Raw genomic sequence first — 18,677 nt, forward strand, 5'->3', positions numbered from 1 at the left:
AAGATAGAATAATCTGACATGAAAAGGAAGGAGGCTGCTCCTTTTCAAGCAAATGTTTGTGTTGTCTCCTGCTAAGTACAGAGGGGTTTGATATTGCTGCTTTCAATCCTTGAGCTCTGCCAGGGTAAGGAACAATTCAAGGCTGTCACTGAGCCAAAGGAGGGAGATGATTTTTTTGACAGGGACACACACTTCATAATAAAGGTATTTATCTGTCACCTTCTATGAGTGTTTGGTAGATGAATACAACAGCTCCTTCTCCTGAGTCTTTTCTGAGGAAATAAAGTTTCTGTGCAAAATACCAAAACTTTTACCAGAAAGGCAAGAAAAGGAAATGGCCACACGATGGCGCCAGGCCATAAGGAATGAAACACAGCATGATTCTCCTATGTGCATTGAGTCTTGAAAAGGGATTTATCTCCACTCACTTGTATTTGAAGAGATGTTTAGTTTTACCCTTGGTAAATGACAAGGCTGCACCCCTTGCCGGCTAACAGCTCTTGCTCTGTCCCCGCTCCAGCTGAAGCAGAAAATGTCGCAGAGGTTGCAGGAAGTCACGGATTCTGTGAATTCTCTAACCTCCATGACATAATCTTATCCTTAATAATAAGTAGAGGTAAAATCAGAGTTAATTTCTTCTCCACATTTAATAAAGAGAGCGCCAAGGAGCAAGATTTTCAAGGATGTTATATCAATATTCCAGAATTTGAAAAAAAGGCAAAATTGGAGAATTTTTAAGTTAATATTTTATAACTAGACAGACAGGGACAATCTCAGGCATATTAAAATAGTAATAGAGAACGAGGGAGAAAAAGGGGCAAAATGTTAAGGTATTTTCTACAAATATTTGAAAAATTTATGAAAAAATGAGACAGTATCAAAAGCTTTGCTAAAGTCAAGGTATATCACATCCACCGCCTTCCCTACATCCACAGAGCCAGTCACCTCTTCATAGAAAGCAATCATGTTGGTCAGGCATGACTTTCCCTTGGTGAATCCGTGTTGACTGTTCCTGATCACCTTCCTCTCTTCCAAGTGCCTGAAAATGGACTCCTGAAGGACCTTCTCCATGATTTTTCCAGGGATTGAAGTGAGGCTGACTGGTCTGTAGAGGCTGAGCCGGTCTGTAGAGGCTGGTCTGTAGAAGCTGAGCCGGTCTGAAGGCTCCTTGGCAGTGGGGAGGGGGCAACAGTTGTAGATGGGCAGTGGACAGGCAGCTGGTGGCTGCGGGGAGCTGCACCGGGTAGATGGGGGGGCAGCCACTGAGACTGGTCATCGTACTGGGGGCTCTTGCTCCGCTCTCCCCCCACGTAGCCCTGCCAGGCCCTGCTGGTGCCAAGGGATGAGCACCCCATTCCGACAGCAGCAGCAGCCCCCCCCTATAGAGATACAAGGTGGGTGAAGTAATACTTTTTATTGGGCCAACTTCTGTTGGTGAGACAGACAGGTTGGGCCAATAAAAGATATCACCTTCCCAGCCTTGTCTCTCTAGTAGCCTGGTGTAAAGAGACTGTTGGTCCCTTACTGAAACTTAGTGGATCTTCTTAGTGGATCATCTCTCAGTACCAAAGGACAGGGGAAGGGTTGATGAGGATGCAGGACTCTGAGATGGACAGCCCCCAGGGCCAGTGGAGAGAGGCCAACACGCCAGGTCAGCTGGATTGACAGGCCAATGGGGCCTCCAGATAAGTTGGAGATGCCTTGTCAGAGACAGGGCCGAGCTAAGGACAAAGCAGCCAGTGTCTGGGAGCCCAGAGAGAAGCCCAGGGAGCTGAGCTGAGCAGACCCCCAGCAGCAGAACCGGAGGGGCCCGAGGATCAGCCCAGAGAGCTGTGCTGAAGCAGAGTGGAGCTGGAGCTGAAGCTGGTGCTGGAGCCATATGGAGCCAGGTACGGTAAGCAGCTGAGGAGAGCAGGGGGACCCTGGGCAGGGCCTGGTGCAGAGAGATGCCACCAGCCAAGAGGCCTGGCAGGCCAGACTTGGAGAGGGATCATGACCCTGATGGGGGACCAACACTGGGGAGATGGATCCTGCCACCCAAGAGCCTGGAGGCATGTGGTCACTGCCAGAGCAAGTGGCTGATTGTGAGAAACAGACTGTGAACATCCCTTACACCCCAGAGACGCTGTGTGTGGTGTCTCTGTGCCCAGGGGGCAGTGTTAGATGTTTTCCTTTAACCTTTCCCATCTTGTCTTTCTTTTTTTTTTTTAATTGTTTGCTGTTTAATAACTTGTATTTGCTCTGAACCATATGCATCCATCAGTGGGTCAGGGAAACATCCAGTGCGGAGAGAGCCCCCTGGAGTGGGGACACTCTAGCCTCTGTCCTAAGTGATCATGACAAGATTGGGCGGTCAAGCCCCCAGGGTTCCTGGGCCCAGTCTTGTCAGGGTTTCAAGAACCCTGTCACAGAGGAGTGTGGAAGGGGGGTCCTCGCAGTCAGGCCCGCCTCTGGGTAAAGGGAGTGGGAGCGAGGGCTCAGATCCTTTTGCTAGCCAATTTCACCGGGGCTGTGTCTGAGCCAGGAAAGTTCCTCACAGTAGCGGGACCATTCCACCGCTTACACTGGGGCCAACATGGCCCCACTCCCACTACAGAGGCAGCTGTGTCTCAGAGCTCTCCCTCACTGCACCCACTAACCCTCCTCCCCTTTCAGGGGCTGACTCAGGGCAACAACTTCCCACCTAAAGAAGGACAATTTCCTGCAGATAAAAGGGTGGGAAAATATCCTAAATGTGGGTAGCTTTTTAATTGACAATTGAAAATCAGAGAGAAAATGGGGTAATTCCTGAGGAGAATCAGGAACTGGTCAGTAACAGGAGAGAAAGGAGAAATCTACATGGATTGTAGGCACATATTTGATAGTTATGCAGTAAAGTGGGAGAACTGGGTATTTATTGGTATTTAAGAGCGAAGTGAAAAACTAGAGAGGATTTCATCAGCTCCGTCCCTGTCACCTGCCCTTCTTCCCTGGAATTTCCCGCGCAGAGATAATTCATTCTCCCCCACCCTGCATTTCTGGCTCATTTTTCATCCCTCCTTTCCTGACAACTACACCCCAGGGGCACAGAGGGGAAACCCCGCTGGGGCTGGGCTCCGTCCCCACCCGACCCCCCCTTGTGCCCCGGGAGCAGGGTTTCCCTGGCTAGAGCTCGAGTTCCCGAGAGTCACAAACACCCTGCGAGGGCCCCGACAGGGTAGGAGCCGCCTCTTCCAGCCCCGGCCTTTGTGTGTTTGCAACAGCCCAGCCATGGCCGGGAACCCAGCGCGGAGGCTGCTCCGGCCCTGCGGTGCGGTGAGTTCGGGGCGAGCGGGGAGCGGGCAGGTCCCGCGTGGGGGCCGGAGACACGCCCCCCGGACACGCTTCAGCAGGAAGGGGCCGGACCCGCCTGCTTGGTTCGCCACTGCTCCGGGTGGGGACCCGGACTCCCAGCAGCCGGCGAGGGGCTGCCCGAGACTCCGGGGGGCCGGGCGGGTGTCCCCGGCTGCAGAGTCGGGCCGGGAGCTGCAGGGCTTGGAGCCTAGGCTGGGCGCCCCGGAGCGAGGGGACGGTGGCGGCTGGGGGTGGGTCCGTCTGGGGGGCATAGCTGGAGCTCTGGTGGGGCAGGAACGGCTGGTGCTGGGGATCGGGCGTGCTGGGGTTTGGGGGCTGGACTTTGGGGTGTGTCGGGGTTGGAGGGGTTAGATCCGCACTGAAATTAATTGTTAGGGGAACGTGGGCAGGGCCAGGAGTGGCTGGAGCAGCGCAGGGTGGGGGGCAATGTCTGGAGTTGGCTGTTTGGGATGTGGTTGGGCACAGGGGACATTGGGATCTGGGGGGTTGGGCTGCACCCCACCACTTCACCAAAGGTCCCGAGTCAGCCCTTCTCAGATCTCACTGAGGCTGAACTAGGCCTGTTCAAAAAGAAATCTTAAGTGTGACCTGGAGACGCTCATCTTCAGGACAGGATGGGCTCTGAAATCTGGCAGCTGATAAGCCATTTGCAGCAGTTTGCAAACCCCTCTTTCCCCCCACCACCCTGCTTCTTTCAGGAGGCCCCAGGAGAGGGTCTGGCCCCACTGCGAAAAGAGAGAGAAGCAGCCAAAACTGAGGAGGAGCAGCAAAGCGAGGAGCTGCTGGTAGGTGCCCAGAGTCTCCTGCCCCTCAGGTTGGCCTGGGATCCGAGCGCCCTGAGTGACATGGTGAGTGCAGGGCCCGTCCTGCCAGCCCCAGCCAGGAAACCATCCCCACTGGAGCCCAAGGAGAGCGCAGGGTCTGACATGTGTGGGTGACATGATGCCCTCAGAGTGCAAGAAGCTGCTGTGTAGGAGAGTGTCAGTCTGTGTGATAGGCCAGAGAACCTGCCCATGGGCTGTTTGGATGTTACAGTAACCGGGGTTCTTTACTGCACCTGAGGAAGATGGGGAGGAATTAGAAGAAATTTGGGCTAGAGAGATGGAGAATTTGGCCCAGGGTAATGTGAGAGGTTTGGTGGAGAAAAGTGCCTTCTGTTAGTGACGTACAGCTCACCCCTGCCCTGATCCTTCCACCTTTCCTGGCTGAAATGAACTTCCCCGACTGCAGGAGATCCAGTGACCTGGTAAATAACTCCCCCATCTGCTGGTAGGCACATTTATGATTCTCTCCTGTTACTGATCTGTCCTTTCCCTGTGGTTGCAGAAACAGACAGAAGCTGAGAGACAGAAGATTGTGGGGGAGTGGAAGGAGCTGCGGGGTTTTCTGGAGGAGCAGGAGCAGCTGCTGCTGTCCCAGCTGGAAGAGCTAGAGAGAGCCATTGTCAAGAGAAGGGATGAGGGGCTCTCCAAACTGTCTCAAGAGATATCCATGCTCAGTGAGATGGCAGCAGAGATAGGGCAGCAGCCACTGAGCAAATCCTTGCAGGTCGGACCACGTTATTGGAATTATAATATTCAGCATTTCGATCAGAGAGTCTCAGCCCTAAGCCCCAAAGCACTTTACAAAGGAGGGTCAGGGCAACATCCCAAATTTACAAATGGGGAAAGTGAGGTTCAGGGAGGGGCAGAGCCCTGCCAAGGTCACACAGGAAATGCCTTGTAAATGTCTAACTGCATTTGGGGCGGAGGTTGACAACCCCTCCCTGCCATGCCGAGGTCTCGAGCCAGGTCTGAGGCCCCACATCACCCCAGGTTAATGGGTTATATGGAGTAGGGGGTTTGTGGGTCTCTCAGCACTGGTGGGAATTTCACTTTTAAGGCAGATTAGTATTTTCTTCCTGTAAAGTGCCTGGGAAGAAACTTTCCCCGATGGCAATGTCCTAGCAGGGATCCCTGGGAGGTGGCAGCTACTCTCTGAACATGAATCTGAGTGTCTGAAATTCCCCAAACCCCCAAGACTTCAGTGGTGGCTGCCTTGTGGAGCAGGAGGCCTTCCCAGACTGGGACACCCCCTTAACTTGCCTCTTCTTTCTCTCCCTCTCCAGGCTGCTGGAAGCACTGAGGGAAGGTAAGTCCCTGGCTCCATTACACTCCCCCTCATGCTCAGTTACGCTTGGAAACTGCACTAAATATAGCGCTTCCCCCAGCCCAAGGAGTGGGATACTCTGGTTTGGTGCCTTTGATCACGTCTCCCCTAGTGGCTATCTCAGCCAGGGGAAGGGCCTGTTACTCTCTGACATCCAGTGAGGTCACACCAGGGCTGCCAGACACATGGGCCAGACTTGACCTGTCAGGTATTTATGTGGCATATCACATATCAACGGTGTGCAGAATCTCAGCTTTCAATTTTATAGTATGTTTCTAGGCTTCATGGCAGCAGAGAAATCCTCCCCAATGCAGACAGACACACTGTTGTCTTTCTGCATCTGCCAAAGGCCTGAAGCCATGGCTCCGAGAGCTGTGAACTCCCCTGTCCTCTGTTCATCCCATTGGTGCATCAGCTGAAATGATGAAGTTTTAATGTCAACGTTCAGTGTTCCATGGCTGATCCCTTGAGCAGGTGGAGTGGGACCGGGGGGAGTGGAAGGGTGGAAATAGGGAGTTTATGTAGGGAGAGAAGAGCAGAGGAGAGACACAAAGACAGTAAAGAGAGAGGAATGGAGAAAGGAGGGTGGAAAGGAAGGGAAACAAAGAGTAGAAATAGCAGGAGCCGCAGCAGGTGCAGGAGGGAGCTGTTTTCCCACTGCGTGATACTGATTAAACAATAAAGGATTTAATAAATACAAGTATCTAAAGGTTTATTTCCTCTACAAAGGGCAGATTCTCTCCTTGATATCTGTGCCTTGGTCTCTCATTGAGAGCAGTGGATGTTCTCCTGTGACTGGAGCAGTGTACAGAGCCCTAAATTGATGCCCTGGGCCACTGATCAGAACCAACAGTGGAATACAGCCTTCTTCACCATATCAGTTGGAGCCATGGGTTGGGCTGAGGGCAGGTGACTCACCATATCCGTGATCACCTCAGCTCAGATCTACATTTCCTGGAGTTTGGGGGTTGCTGGGCTCAGGCCCATTTCTCACCCCTCCTCCTTTCCCTAGCAGGGAGGATGGGACATCTGAGAAGCTAGAGCAAGGGTTTGTGGAGCTGGAGAAGAGACTCAGCGATTTCTCTCTGAAAAGTGTCAGCCTGCGGCAGGTGCTGCTGGGATTCAAAGGTGAATTGGAGGCTGGGGTTGGTGTCTCCTGTAGTTAGAGAGATCTTTGCCCTGGGTGGAGTCGGGGACTCTAGTGGTGTCACAGTGGTGCCTCTTTCCCAGCCCAGCTCAGTGAGTCACCCTTCCCCATAGGAGTAGCCCTGTGAGTCTGGCTGTCTGCAGCAACTGCATCACTGACCTCAGTTTGTATCACCATCTCAGAGTTAGCATCAGCTACATTAATAATCAATAGGAACAACCATATGAATGCAAGGGCCTGAATTCTCACGTCTTCTGTCCTCTTTCCCCTAGAGACTCTACACCTGGAGCTGGGGAGCGACACAGGTACGTGTCTATCTCTGATGGACCATGGGGAGATTTCAGACCAATAACCATGTTAGTGACAGTGGATCACGGCCTCCAGCCCCCGTGTGTGCCTGGAACTGGTGGAACAATGTGAAGCAGGATGAGCCCCGTGACTGGCAGATTCACTTCCGCTGTGAGGTCTGATGAGGATTCAGAGTGAATTCCGATCTCAGGGGTGTGTTTCCTTTCGGGAAAAGGAACAGCACCATTAATAGTGTGAAATAGGTGAGACACAAATGGAACGTCCATACACTGAACAGTCTGACAGCTTTGAGTGACTGAACATGGCCATATGGGGGCAGCAGAGTCTCAGGAGTGAGGAGGGGTTGGATCCCAGCGGTAGCCTGAATAGAGACTGACCCTGAAGGAGAAATGGGGCTGTGATTCTGTGTACAGACTGGTTACGAAAGGAAAGAGAGCACTAGATATATTTGGGATCATTTTGAATGAGAAGGGAGCTGCTGTAGTGCGTGTCAGTATATCACACACTTTTCACATTGGTGACTCCTTATTTTAAGTCAGTTTTTTCGGGTGGATCCCCTTAAATTTACTGTGAAAGTAAGAATAAAACGCATATCAAGGCTGAGCCTGTATAACTTGGATGTGTGTGTTTCAAGTGGCTGACAGAGAATAGTGACCTTTAAGGATAAAAGTGGCAGGTAGTGGGAGAGTGTGACTTTCTTTGCTTTAGATCATACATCATAACACCACTGATAATATCTCAAGGTCCATCTTATTGCCTGTTGTGAGTTACTTGGGGTTGCAAACCACCGCTTGAGAAACAGCTGACTGGATCATTCATTTTCTTATATCTGTATTGGCTAGGAATGGGAAGGGGGAATTATTTTGTATGTGGACCTACTGTAAATGAGCAGTTAGATGCTATACCAGATCCAGACTGAACCAAGGAATGATTAATTCCCATAAAAAAATCCCCACATTTCAAAAATCTTTTCCGTATTTCAGAATCCCAGCTTGCAGCTGCGCACAGTGATCCTTTCACTGCTGTGTCTGTATCGCAACCAGAGACTGAAACTCCATCAGTGGTTAGTAGAGATGAGGATGAAGCACAAAAACTGGATCCAAAATGGCATTAGCATTTGTAGGATAGGGAAGGCATCCATGAATGGACAGTAAGCAAGTACCCCAGGCAGAGGGAGGGGAGAGAGAAACTGAGGAGAAATAAGTGGGGAGAGAATCACAAGAGCTCCCAGATCTGCTCAGATCCAGTTACTGTCTCAGGACTGGACAGATCTTGACCTATTCTTATATCTGCCTAGATCCCACTCTGCTGGGGTAAAGTGCTGCCCTCGGGGACCATGTCAGGTTTTAAAGCATCATAGTGGGTCTGCATTCAGTAAAATGACAGTGTTTTGCCAGTATGACAGCCTAGAACATTCCTCTGCAAGGAAAGAGCCTGGGGGAAATGTGCTGTGAAATTAACGAAATCTGATTATGAAATCTCTCCAATCACCCTTCTTACCCTGACAGGCACAAGAATAACATCCCCGTTTCACTCCAGATTGTCCCAGCGTCCTAGGAAACAGGGAAGGGAAATGGCTGCAGTGGAGCTGGCTCAGGTAGGGATTATGAGAGAGTTGCTGGTGGGTTCCCATAGAAAGTGGGAGCTTCTGGGGAGTTGAGTCTGGAGGTGGGAAGGGGAAGAAAATACATAGGGTGGAAAAAAAGGAGGGGGACATGGTGTGACAAACCTGTTGGGACTTATTTAATCTGGGGCTTAGATTCTAAGGGTTCTTAGATTCTCTGGGGTTGTGGGTGGAAATTACCCTATTTATGTGATAGGAAACATCCCCCTCCCAGACAGGACTGGAGAAATTAGCAGACTGCTATTGCTGAAACCTGAACCCACTAACCAGAAGTGGCTGAGATAGGAAGGGGGCACCCACCAGTGAGGCTTACGGTGTTTATACTGGATATTTAGTGATCAGTGTGGATACCAGTGAGACATGGTATGCACAATTTGCAGACCAATAAGGTTTAATGTGCAAGGTTTTCTATAAATATACTAGTTAAATACAAAGCCTAAAATTAACTACAATATATCATACTCACTAAACCTGGAGACCTAAACAGTCATGCAGAATGGTTTTCTTCAGGGGCCCCACTAGGGAATCAGTGGATCCTCTGGTCGGACCAGCAGCACCTCCCGCAGAATCAGTCATTGATGCTGCATGCCCCTTTGTCTAAATGGTGACTTTTTATACCTTTCTATACACAACTTTTAACTCATTATCTATCTATTAGAATATATAATAATTATCACCTGCATCAGGTTCTCACCCTTAACCACATTCCATTCTCACTATAACAATTGGGGTTGTCAAAACAACATCTGGAAATAACAGGGGCAGTAAATAAAGTATGCCCCTTGGCAATGGAAAAATGTTCCCCCAGACATTCCAGGATAACTTGTTATTCCCATCACAGTTATCTATATGCAGCTGCAAGCATACATGTTGTGTATTTCGTCTTATTATGTGCTGTGGTATGCAGAAACTGAGACATCTACAAGGTAATTCAGTATTCCTATTTGTCTCTGCCAACTGGAAGATGTCAGGCTGTTGAGGCCAGAATGGTCAAGCAAGCAACTTAAGCTATGCTAGGCCCCAAAACAGTGGTCAAACAACTCAAATTGCACTGGGCCTCCAACAATCCCCATCTTGGTGGCTGCCATAAATTAATAGCCCACCACGACGACTCCTTCACACACACTCCTGACTACGGCTCAAGGCACCCTAGCAATTGGGGTCTTCACGCCAGCAGGGTATATTGTAGTGTGTCGCATCACTCTTATGTGGGAATCTTTTAGTCCCTTGAGTCATTCTAAGGACCTTTTAGTCCACGAAAAGCATCCCACTGCAGCCATTATATCTACAAAACACACACACACACACACACAATGGAATGCAGTGCAAGATTTAAGATTCCAGTGGCAGTGGGGGAACCATCCCAGTAGGGTTTCCCACCCACTGTGCCTTGTGGCAGGTTTGGAGCATCTAGGACTTCGATTATTTTAGTTCCATCATGTTTAGTTGTCAAATTTACAGTTCTCAATTGTCACTGAATGTGTGTAAGCAGGGCTATCGTATTTGAGTGTGTTAGCATGTGTTGTACCAAATCAGTATTGACTCCTAATATTACGGGTTGAATCTGCTCTACAACATTAATATCTGCTATGAAAAACTGAAATATATTTTTTGGTACTTTGTAAACTGTATCACACAATTACAGTATAGCAACATGACAATAACATTTATTTTGGGCAGGATTAACATCTTTTTTGGTAAGTTCCATTAATTACAACTTGGGTACATCGCGTGCATACACAAACACAACTTTGTTGAATGTACACAATGGTAGAATTGATGCTGCTATTGGGTAACAAGGCATACTGAGAATTCCATACATCGAATTCTTACTTACATCTTTCTTACAGGGGTATGCAAATTGTATCAGTGGTTCTTCATAAATATATCCCAATTCTGATTCCAACATAACTTCACGTGTGCAACTTTGTAAACTAACCAATCGAATTTCATTTTATTTTTTCAATCCTCATGTCAGGTGTGCGATAGGCCATAACACATCAGTTCTTGCATTGAGGTCTAGGGGGACTACTCTGTGTATGTCTATGATGCAAACATCAGACAATATTGTTACATACACTATAATCACTTCAGCTTGGACATCTACTGTAAAATTTAACATCTTCCACCAATGGCTTAAGGCCCTTTCTTGGGTGGTGGCATCATCCCAAATCAATTTCTTTATTTCATCAGGTAGGACTCCACTAAGTCCTTGTTGAATAATACCTTAGCCTATTCCTTGATCCCAAAGCTGTGCTTGTCTGCAACCTAGAGCTTTGGATGTAGCATTTATTATGGTTTTTGAGAGATTCAATAAGCTGAGGTGTACTTTCTCATTCATTTCCCAGGGTACTAATATATTTTCAAGTAGCTTTTCTCCATATCCTAAGGCTGAATGTGTGTGTGCTATGGGATCTGATAAGGCTCCAAGACTGTTGCCTAGGGCACTTAACTTATTTATCAAAACTTCTTCATTAATTGCATTCTTCGCCCCTGCTGATGCTCCTATACCTCCCAAAATATCTCATCCAATATCTCGCTTGGGGCATGCATGTATGTTAGCTTTGTGTGTTACCCAGTGTCCATCCAGTGTAGCTTTTCTCATACTAGGGGCATTACAAATGGTGCACAGTGGGGATGTAGGCGAAATATGTTATATTTTGTATGCCTACATGTACTTTCACAAGGTGTACCTTTGGGGTTTCTAGCACTTGGCTTCTATAATTTTCTTTTAACACCAAGTCCCCGACATCATGTTCTTTGGCCTTAGGAGCACAATGTACAATTACAACTGATAGGTGTTTATGTACATCACTACACTGGCAGAGGCATTCACTAAAACCCATTGCAGATAATTTACCTTAGCTCAGAAACAGGTGTCTTTCCCTTCATCAGATGGAATATCCCCATGTACTAGTATTTAAAATCAGCTTTGTTGTAAATGACTTCAGAACGATTTTGACACCATAAAAATGTGGTGTTCTATTCCTCTCTAGTCCAATTAATTCTGTGTAAATAAATCAAATCGTCTGAGCTGGCTTCTCAGTGGGAGGGGAGGGATACTTGTGAGTTGCCCCTCAAAATTACAGAAAGCCATTGTTTTAAGCTTCAAAGCAGCTTCCACCAGCCAAATGGTAGTGGGCAGAGGCACCATCCCACAACATTTGTCTAAAATTGCCCCATCTATCCCATTCACACCAGCACAGCACAGCAAACACACAAAGTAAAACCACAATAGCGAGAACACCATACAACTCTCCTTCATATTGCATATCTTGATCTTGTACTTCCATGTGCCTTCATGTATCTGTGTGATAACTATCTAAAAAATGATCACAAAACAAGGGCAGGACCTATAGATCCCATTAATATAATCAATTATTTACATATATTTAATCTCCATATTTGATGGTATCCAGTGGCCTGCAAAATCAATAGGCATGGCAGAGGAATTGTACTATGGTATTCTATTATTTCCTTCACCAATAAGCTCTGTTGCTCCTGCTGAGAACCACATAATTTGGCCGTCATCACATTCAATTGACCATTCAGATATACAACAATCACTTCACAATTGAATAAATTGAAGTGGGCTGCGGCAAAAGGCTTGATATGTTACAATAATGGGTTTTTCCTAATTCAGGGTAATCATCTATGGCATAATCAACAACTCAATTTAGAAGTGTTAATAACAGGCACTTTACAGGATGCATCACGGGCCACAGGCGTCATCGTCTTCTTCACCCATAATTTAGGTTTTGCTTTTCCATGCCTTGAGCTGTGAAGAATGAAACCAAGATAATGTTCTCTTCTTATTATTTTTAATCTGTAGCTGATACTTAGTGGGGCTGGCTTTATATACTATAAACACAGATCCCATCCATTGTGGGTTTAAGGTGTGTGCAAGGTTTTTTGTAACTGTACAGCACTCGATCTCCAATTTGCTATTCTTGGGGTTTTAATATGGGACCAAATTGCTGATCCATTTTCCTAATATTTGTTCTAAGTGCATTGCCCACTTGCTGATGTATGCGCATAATGTTTTGTAGCAGCTGCGACACAGACTGATCAGCTAACAATTTGGGTTGGAGCTCATCTGGAGGACCGTTTGTCCACCAGTGCTCCAGGGATTTCATCTTGTGTCCTGCCGTAACTTCAAAGGGGTAATACCGATAGGCTGCTTCCATTACTCTCTGAGCCATGAGTATCAAAGGCAATTTAGTATCCCATTCTCTGCTTTGAGCATTGATTATTTTTTTCAAAGCCAATTTCAAAGTTCAATTAGTTCGTTCTACTACTCCCAAACTTTGAGGATGGTATGGTATATGCCACCTTTGTTTTATGCCTAAGGCTTCACAGGTGTATTTCAAAATCTCACGAATGAAGTGAGGACCCTTATCACTGTCAGTCAGTCTCCTTTGGGAGCCCCCGTTTGGAGAAGACATGGTCTACTATTATCTCTGCTGTGGTACGAGAAGTGTTGTTTAAAGTGGGAAAGGCCTTGACCCATTTGGTAAATGGATCAATAATTACTAAACAGTAATTATGGCTTTTTAAATGATGGGTAACTTGATATAATCCATCTGGAGGCAACTCCAGGGTCCTTCAAGTTTTTGATGGCCTAGTGGACCTTCCTTTTTAGAGACATCTCGGTTATTTATTGCACGGGCTTGGCAGTTGTTTACCCAGCGTTCCACATCTCATTTCATCTCTTGTTACCAGATTTGCCTGTCACCTTGGGGTACGCTCATTTATTAGGGTTACTTTCTTGGAAGTGTGTGTGATTCTATTAATGCACTGCTTGTGTTACTTGTGTGTTCATATGGCTACAAGTCCCCTCCAAATGGAGCTATCCTGCAGGACCTAAGGTTTTCAGAGCTGGGTTCCTCCAGGCCCAGGTTCAAACAACCCCCCCACATATACACACACACATTCCAGATTAACCGAGTGCATCTGAGCAGACCGGATTATCAGCACTCTCAGATGACCCCTTATATGCCCCTGGACTCAGTAGGCGAGGCAGAGCAGCACTTCTCTCTTATATGAGAACTGCCCCTTTTATATGCCCCTTTGCACCGCACCAGAATAGAGCACACTTCTGAGCAGGCTGGGTCCAAACAGCACTTTTCAGCTGCCCCTCCCCCCCCTTATTTGCCCCTGGACTCAATCAGGCTAGGTCAAACAGCACTTTCAGCTGCCACCCTTATATGCCCCTGGACTCCGCAAGCTAGACAGAGCAGCACTTCCCAGCTGCCTCCCCCCTCACTCCACAATTGTTCTAGCAGTAACACCCTTGATGAGCAAACCCCACAGGATTTTTGGGTACTCCAGGGATCTTTGGCTGAGGTAAAAGAAGCGTTGCTGCAGAGCAAGATGGGGAAGCCAAGAACACAAAGGAGTAAATGAAGTTTGGAGAGAGAGACTGGCAGCAAGCGTGATTATAAGAGTTATTTTATTGCCAGGTACATAAAACTTATGATACTAATAGTAATACCATACAAGGAGGGAAAAACAATCAAAGACTTACAATACTACACAATTACAGTTGGGGTGTTGGAGAACGCTAGCCCAGGTTTGATTGCAAAAGTAGAAAGTTATACTTGGACTAAGAGAGAGAGAGTGTTGGGGGAAGATGGTGGTGGGGCGGGGGCGTGTCTCCCCACTCCGTGCAACTCGATGGTTCCTAGGAGACAGCTGTTCAGCTTAGGGTCCGGAGCACTTGACACAGGCAGAGCCCCCAACACGATCAGTCAGGAAAATGGGGAGTCCCAGTGGAACTGATACAGCTTTTGGATCCAGGCATCAGAACAGAGGTTTGAACTTGGGTAGGGGTTTTTGTAGGGAAGAAACAATGGTTCAAGGGAGAACACTAGGTTTGTTTATGGGTAAACAAGGACTCCAGGGCGTGTACCAGAGTGGTTTTATTTATGCTGGACAATAGGAGCTGATCATTCCTGGCTATGGGCAATGTTCCTTTGAGGGAGCTCACAGTGCAATCGGGCAGATTCAGTGTTTTGCATATCAATAACTAGAATGGTCTGATAACTGTGGAGCTGGGTTTGTGCAGGTGTGCATTCATTAACATCAGGAGCAGAGATCTCCCATCATGCAGTGCGTCCCTGCTTTGCCAGTCCCAGAGTTCAGTGCGGTTTCTGCTTTGGACCTTGGTTCTCCATTCAGTTGCTAATTCTTGTTCCATCGTCAATGTAGATAAAGCTTCTGTTTTCCATTCGATGTGCTAATCAGGATGACTCCTTTTTACATCTTTGATGTAGATGAGGCTAGGGGAGTTGCCTTAATCCTATCACCCTTGTTTGGAAGGGTTTAGGTGTGTCTTCCATTGCCTTTTCATTGCTTTTGATTTCTGGTTCAAGCAGAGGCTGGGGGGGGGGATTCAGGTGAGCCAGAGAGAGAATAGGGGTTTTGCTCTCTGGTTCCCCAAGAACATAGAGCTGACAGGTAACACTCTGGCCACCATCCTACTGTTTTTAACTGACTCAGAGTTTTCTCTATACCAAAATGGCCATTTTCATGCACTGCTTGTATTAAATCATCTTGTCCTGTTGGAACAATCCATACTGGTACTCCTTGATCTCCCTGTTTTGCCATAAGCAAACCACTTGAATGCTGTTCAGTTTTCCACCCCTTCACCTCCCCTTGTTGTAGCAGCTGTTGTACGCTAGCATCACTTTTCTGCAAGGCTGCTAAATCTATGATGGGTGCAGATTCTTTCTGGGTTCCCCGAGCAGTGGCTACTGGGGTGAATGGCGCCTGCCATTCCAGACCTGTTTGTGCCCCCTCCTTGGCTGCTTTGTCTGCCTTATTATTCCATTCTTCTACTACTCCCAATCTCTTATGGGCAGGTACTTTCAACAGCCAGACTGGAGCTTGGTGCTGCAGTCCAGCTTCCCATAGTGCTTCAATTTTCTCATCATGACAGATGGGTTTACCATCTAAGCTATGCATGTTCCTTTCCTTCCATATGGGCATCAATCTAAGCATGTTCGTATAGCCCATTCAGAGTCTGAGGTTATAACTACGGGAGTATCAGTCCCGGCACCCATTAATGCAGCGTACGTGGCAACAATTTCAGCTGCCTGGGCAGTGTGGGCCATGCAGCTCCCTGCCATAAGGGTTCTATCTGGGTAGCGAATTGCTGCATACCATGTTTTGGGAGACTGTTGGATCATATGGGAGGATCCATCTAGAAACCAAATATCTGTGTTTTCAGGTAGGGTTTCTATGGCTTCCCACCACTTAAGGCTGAAGAGGATTGAGAAGGGCTGGCTTGGTCGGGGGAGAGAGCTGTTATGCTCAGCACCATCAGTTATCAGGACATATGGGGCATGGTTGAAAGCCTTAGGTGGTTGGACTTCCAAATTTTTATTCCTTAAAGTTATGGTCCATTTAGCCAATCTAGGATGGACACATGCCCTTCTTTAATTCTCCCAGACACTGTGAACTTAAGTGTGGTGTGGGCTATTTGCAAAATAATCGGGGCAGAACCAGTAAGGTATTGCCAGTGCCCCAAGGCACAGACTTATTCTAACATTTCTTTTTCACAACGGGTAAAGGTGGTTTCTGGCCCTTTCAGTGCTTGGGAGGCAAATGCCACTGGCTTTTGACCAGAGGGCCCCTCCTGGCTTAGAATAGCTCCTGTTCTTTTTGGGGAATGAGCTAACTGCAACACAAATGGTTTAGTGTCATCTGGGTATGTTAGTGCAGGGGCAGAGGTTACTGCTTGCTTCAATTCTAATAGGACCTGACCCTGTTCTTGGCCTCACTTCCAGGGTACTCCCTTCTTCAGTAACTAGTACAGTGGCTGTACCTTTAAGGCAAAATTCTCCATGTGGTTTGAAGCTATCCTGTGAATCCTAAAAAGGATTGCAATGCAGAGACATCAGTGGGTGCTGGCAATTTACAAATTAGCTCCACTCTCTGCTGATCAGCGGTGATTTCTTCTTGTCCTAACACTGAACCCAGGTATCGGACCTCTTGCTAATACAATTGGGCTTGTTCCAAATTAATTCAGAAGCCTGCTTGCTCAATCAAGGAGATTACTTCATTGAGCAAAAGCAGCTGGACTTCTTGGGTTACAATCCAAATGAGAATGTCATCTACATAGGAAATAACATTCATCGATGCTGTGCACCTATCCCAGAATTTAATAACATGGGCATGGGAAATCATGGGTGCACAATGGACCCTTTGGGGGGACATGGGTGAATGTAGACTGACAATCTCTATGGGTAAAAGCAAATTTATACCAACTGTCAGGGTGCAATGGAATAGCAAAAAATGTATTTGATAAATGCAATACTGAAAATCGTTTAGCTCCCATACCTATTGCAGCCATCACTTCTGGTAACTTGGCCACACAGGGCGGCTACTACACAGGCACTGTAGCCCACAGCAGTGTCCAGGAACAGCTCCCTGGTGGGAATCCCAGCACCCTCCTCATTGTCGGCACCTGCCTGTGTAGTGGCAATTATTAGTTAAATTGGAAAAGATGGGGATTACCTGTTTGTTATTTTTTGAAACATTCACTCAATAAAAAACTTTAAATCTGAAAATTGAAAAGTAGATAAGGAACTGGTTAAAGGGGAGACTACAACGGATCATACTGAAAGGTGAACTGTCAGGCTGGAGAGAAGTTACTAATTGAGTTCCTCAGGGATTGGCTTGGGGCCAATGTTATTTAACCTTTTTATTACTGATCTTGGCACAAAAAGTGGGAGTGTGCTAATAAAGTTTGCGGATGACACAAAGTTGGGAGGTATTGCTAATACAGAAAAGGACCGGGATATCATACAACACAATCTGGATGACCTTGTAAACTGGAGTAATAGAAATAGGATGAAATTTAATAGTGGAAAGTGCAAGGTCATGCACTTAGGGACTAATAACAAAAAATTTTTCTGTTAACTGGGGATGCATCAGCTGGAAGTGACAGGAGGAGGAGCAGGATCTGGGTGTATTGGTTGATCACAGGATGACTATGAGCCACCAATGTAATGTGGCCGTCAAAAAAGCTAATGCGGTCCTATCATGCATCTGGTGAGGTATTTCCAGTAGAGAGCTGGAGGTGTTAGTACCATTATACAAGGTGCTGGTGAGACCTCATCTGGAATGCTATGAGCAGTTCTGGTCTCCCATCTTTAAGAAAGATGAATTCAAACTAGAACAGGTGCAGACAAGGGCTACTAGGATGATCCGAGGAATGGAAAACCTGTCTTACGGGAGGAGATTCAAAGAGCTTGGCTTGTTTAGCCTAACCAAAAGAAGGCTGAGGGGAGATATGATTGCTGTCTATGAATACATCAGAGGGATAAACACCAGAGAGAGAGAGAGGAATTATTTAAGTTCAGTGCCAATGTGGACACAAGAACAGATGGATATAAACTGGCTATTGGGAAGTTCAGACTCGAAATGAGAGGAAGGTTTCTAACCAGCAGAGGAGTGAAGTTCTGCAACAGCCACCCAAGGGGAGCAGTGGGGGCAAAAAATCTAGCTGGCTTCAAGACTGAGCTTGATAAGTTTATGGAGGGGATGGTATGAGGGGACACCCTAATTTGGCAATTAACTGATCTTTGACTACTAGCAGTAAATATTCCCAATGGCCTGTGATGGGCTGTTAGATGGAGTGGGAGTACTACAGAGAATTCTTTCCCGGGGGTCTGGCTGGCGAGTCTTGCCCACATGCTCAGGGTTTAGCTGCTCCCCATATTTGCGGTCGGGAAGGAATTTTCCCGCAGTGCAGATTGGCAGAGGCCCTGGGGTTTTTTCCGCCTTCCTCTGTGGCATGGGGCACGTGTCACTTGCTGGAGGATACTCTGGCAGATCATCCATACTTTGAAGTCTTTGAACCGTTATTTGAGGACTTCAGTAACTCAGTCATCTATTACAGGAGTGGGTGGGTGAGGTTCTGTGGTCTGCATTATGCAGGAGGTCAGACTTGATGATCGGAATGGTCCCTTCTGACCTTAAGGTCCATGAGTCTAAAAGGGGCTCTCTCTCCTCACCCTGATGCTTCAGGCTGCTCTGAGCAGGATGCAGATGGGACTCTGCTGACTGTGAGCCTCCCAGAGCATCCACTTGATTGGCCCTGCTCCCCTG

The 18,677-nt window shown here is 47.3% G+C and overlaps 1 protein-coding gene across 1 annotated transcript in view; it reads left to right on the top strand.

The window, feature by feature from the left end:
- Window positions 1-2,462: 2,462 nt before the first annotated feature.
- LOC137141128 (zinc finger protein 436-like) overlaps window positions 2,463-18,677 on the top strand; it is a 28,948-nt gene continuing 12,733 nt past the window's right edge. The window contains exons 1-7 of the mRNA XM_067529976.1: window positions 2,463-3,294; window positions 4,032-4,118; window positions 4,660-4,881; window positions 5,441-5,463; window positions 6,494-6,609; window positions 6,901-6,933; window positions 8,446-8,534. Coding sequence (XP_067386077.1) covers window positions 3,250-3,294; window positions 4,032-4,118; window positions 4,660-4,881; window positions 5,441-5,463; window positions 6,494-6,609; window positions 6,901-6,933; window positions 8,446-8,534 — 615 coding nt within the window. The 5' untranslated portion in view covers window positions 2,463-3,249. The remainder of the gene's footprint in view (window positions 3,295-4,031; window positions 4,119-4,659; window positions 4,882-5,440; window positions 5,464-6,493; window positions 6,610-6,900; window positions 6,934-8,445; window positions 8,535-18,677) is intronic.

The sequence above is a fragment of the Emydura macquarii genome, unplaced genomic scaffold (assembly GCF_026122565.2).
Source record: "Emydura macquarii macquarii isolate MOO-44397 ecotype Brisbane River unplaced genomic scaffold, CSIRO-AGI_Emac_v2 contig_3004, whole genome shotgun sequence".
NCBI classification, from domain to species: domain Eukaryota; kingdom Metazoa; phylum Chordata; order Testudines; family Chelidae; genus Emydura; species Emydura macquarii.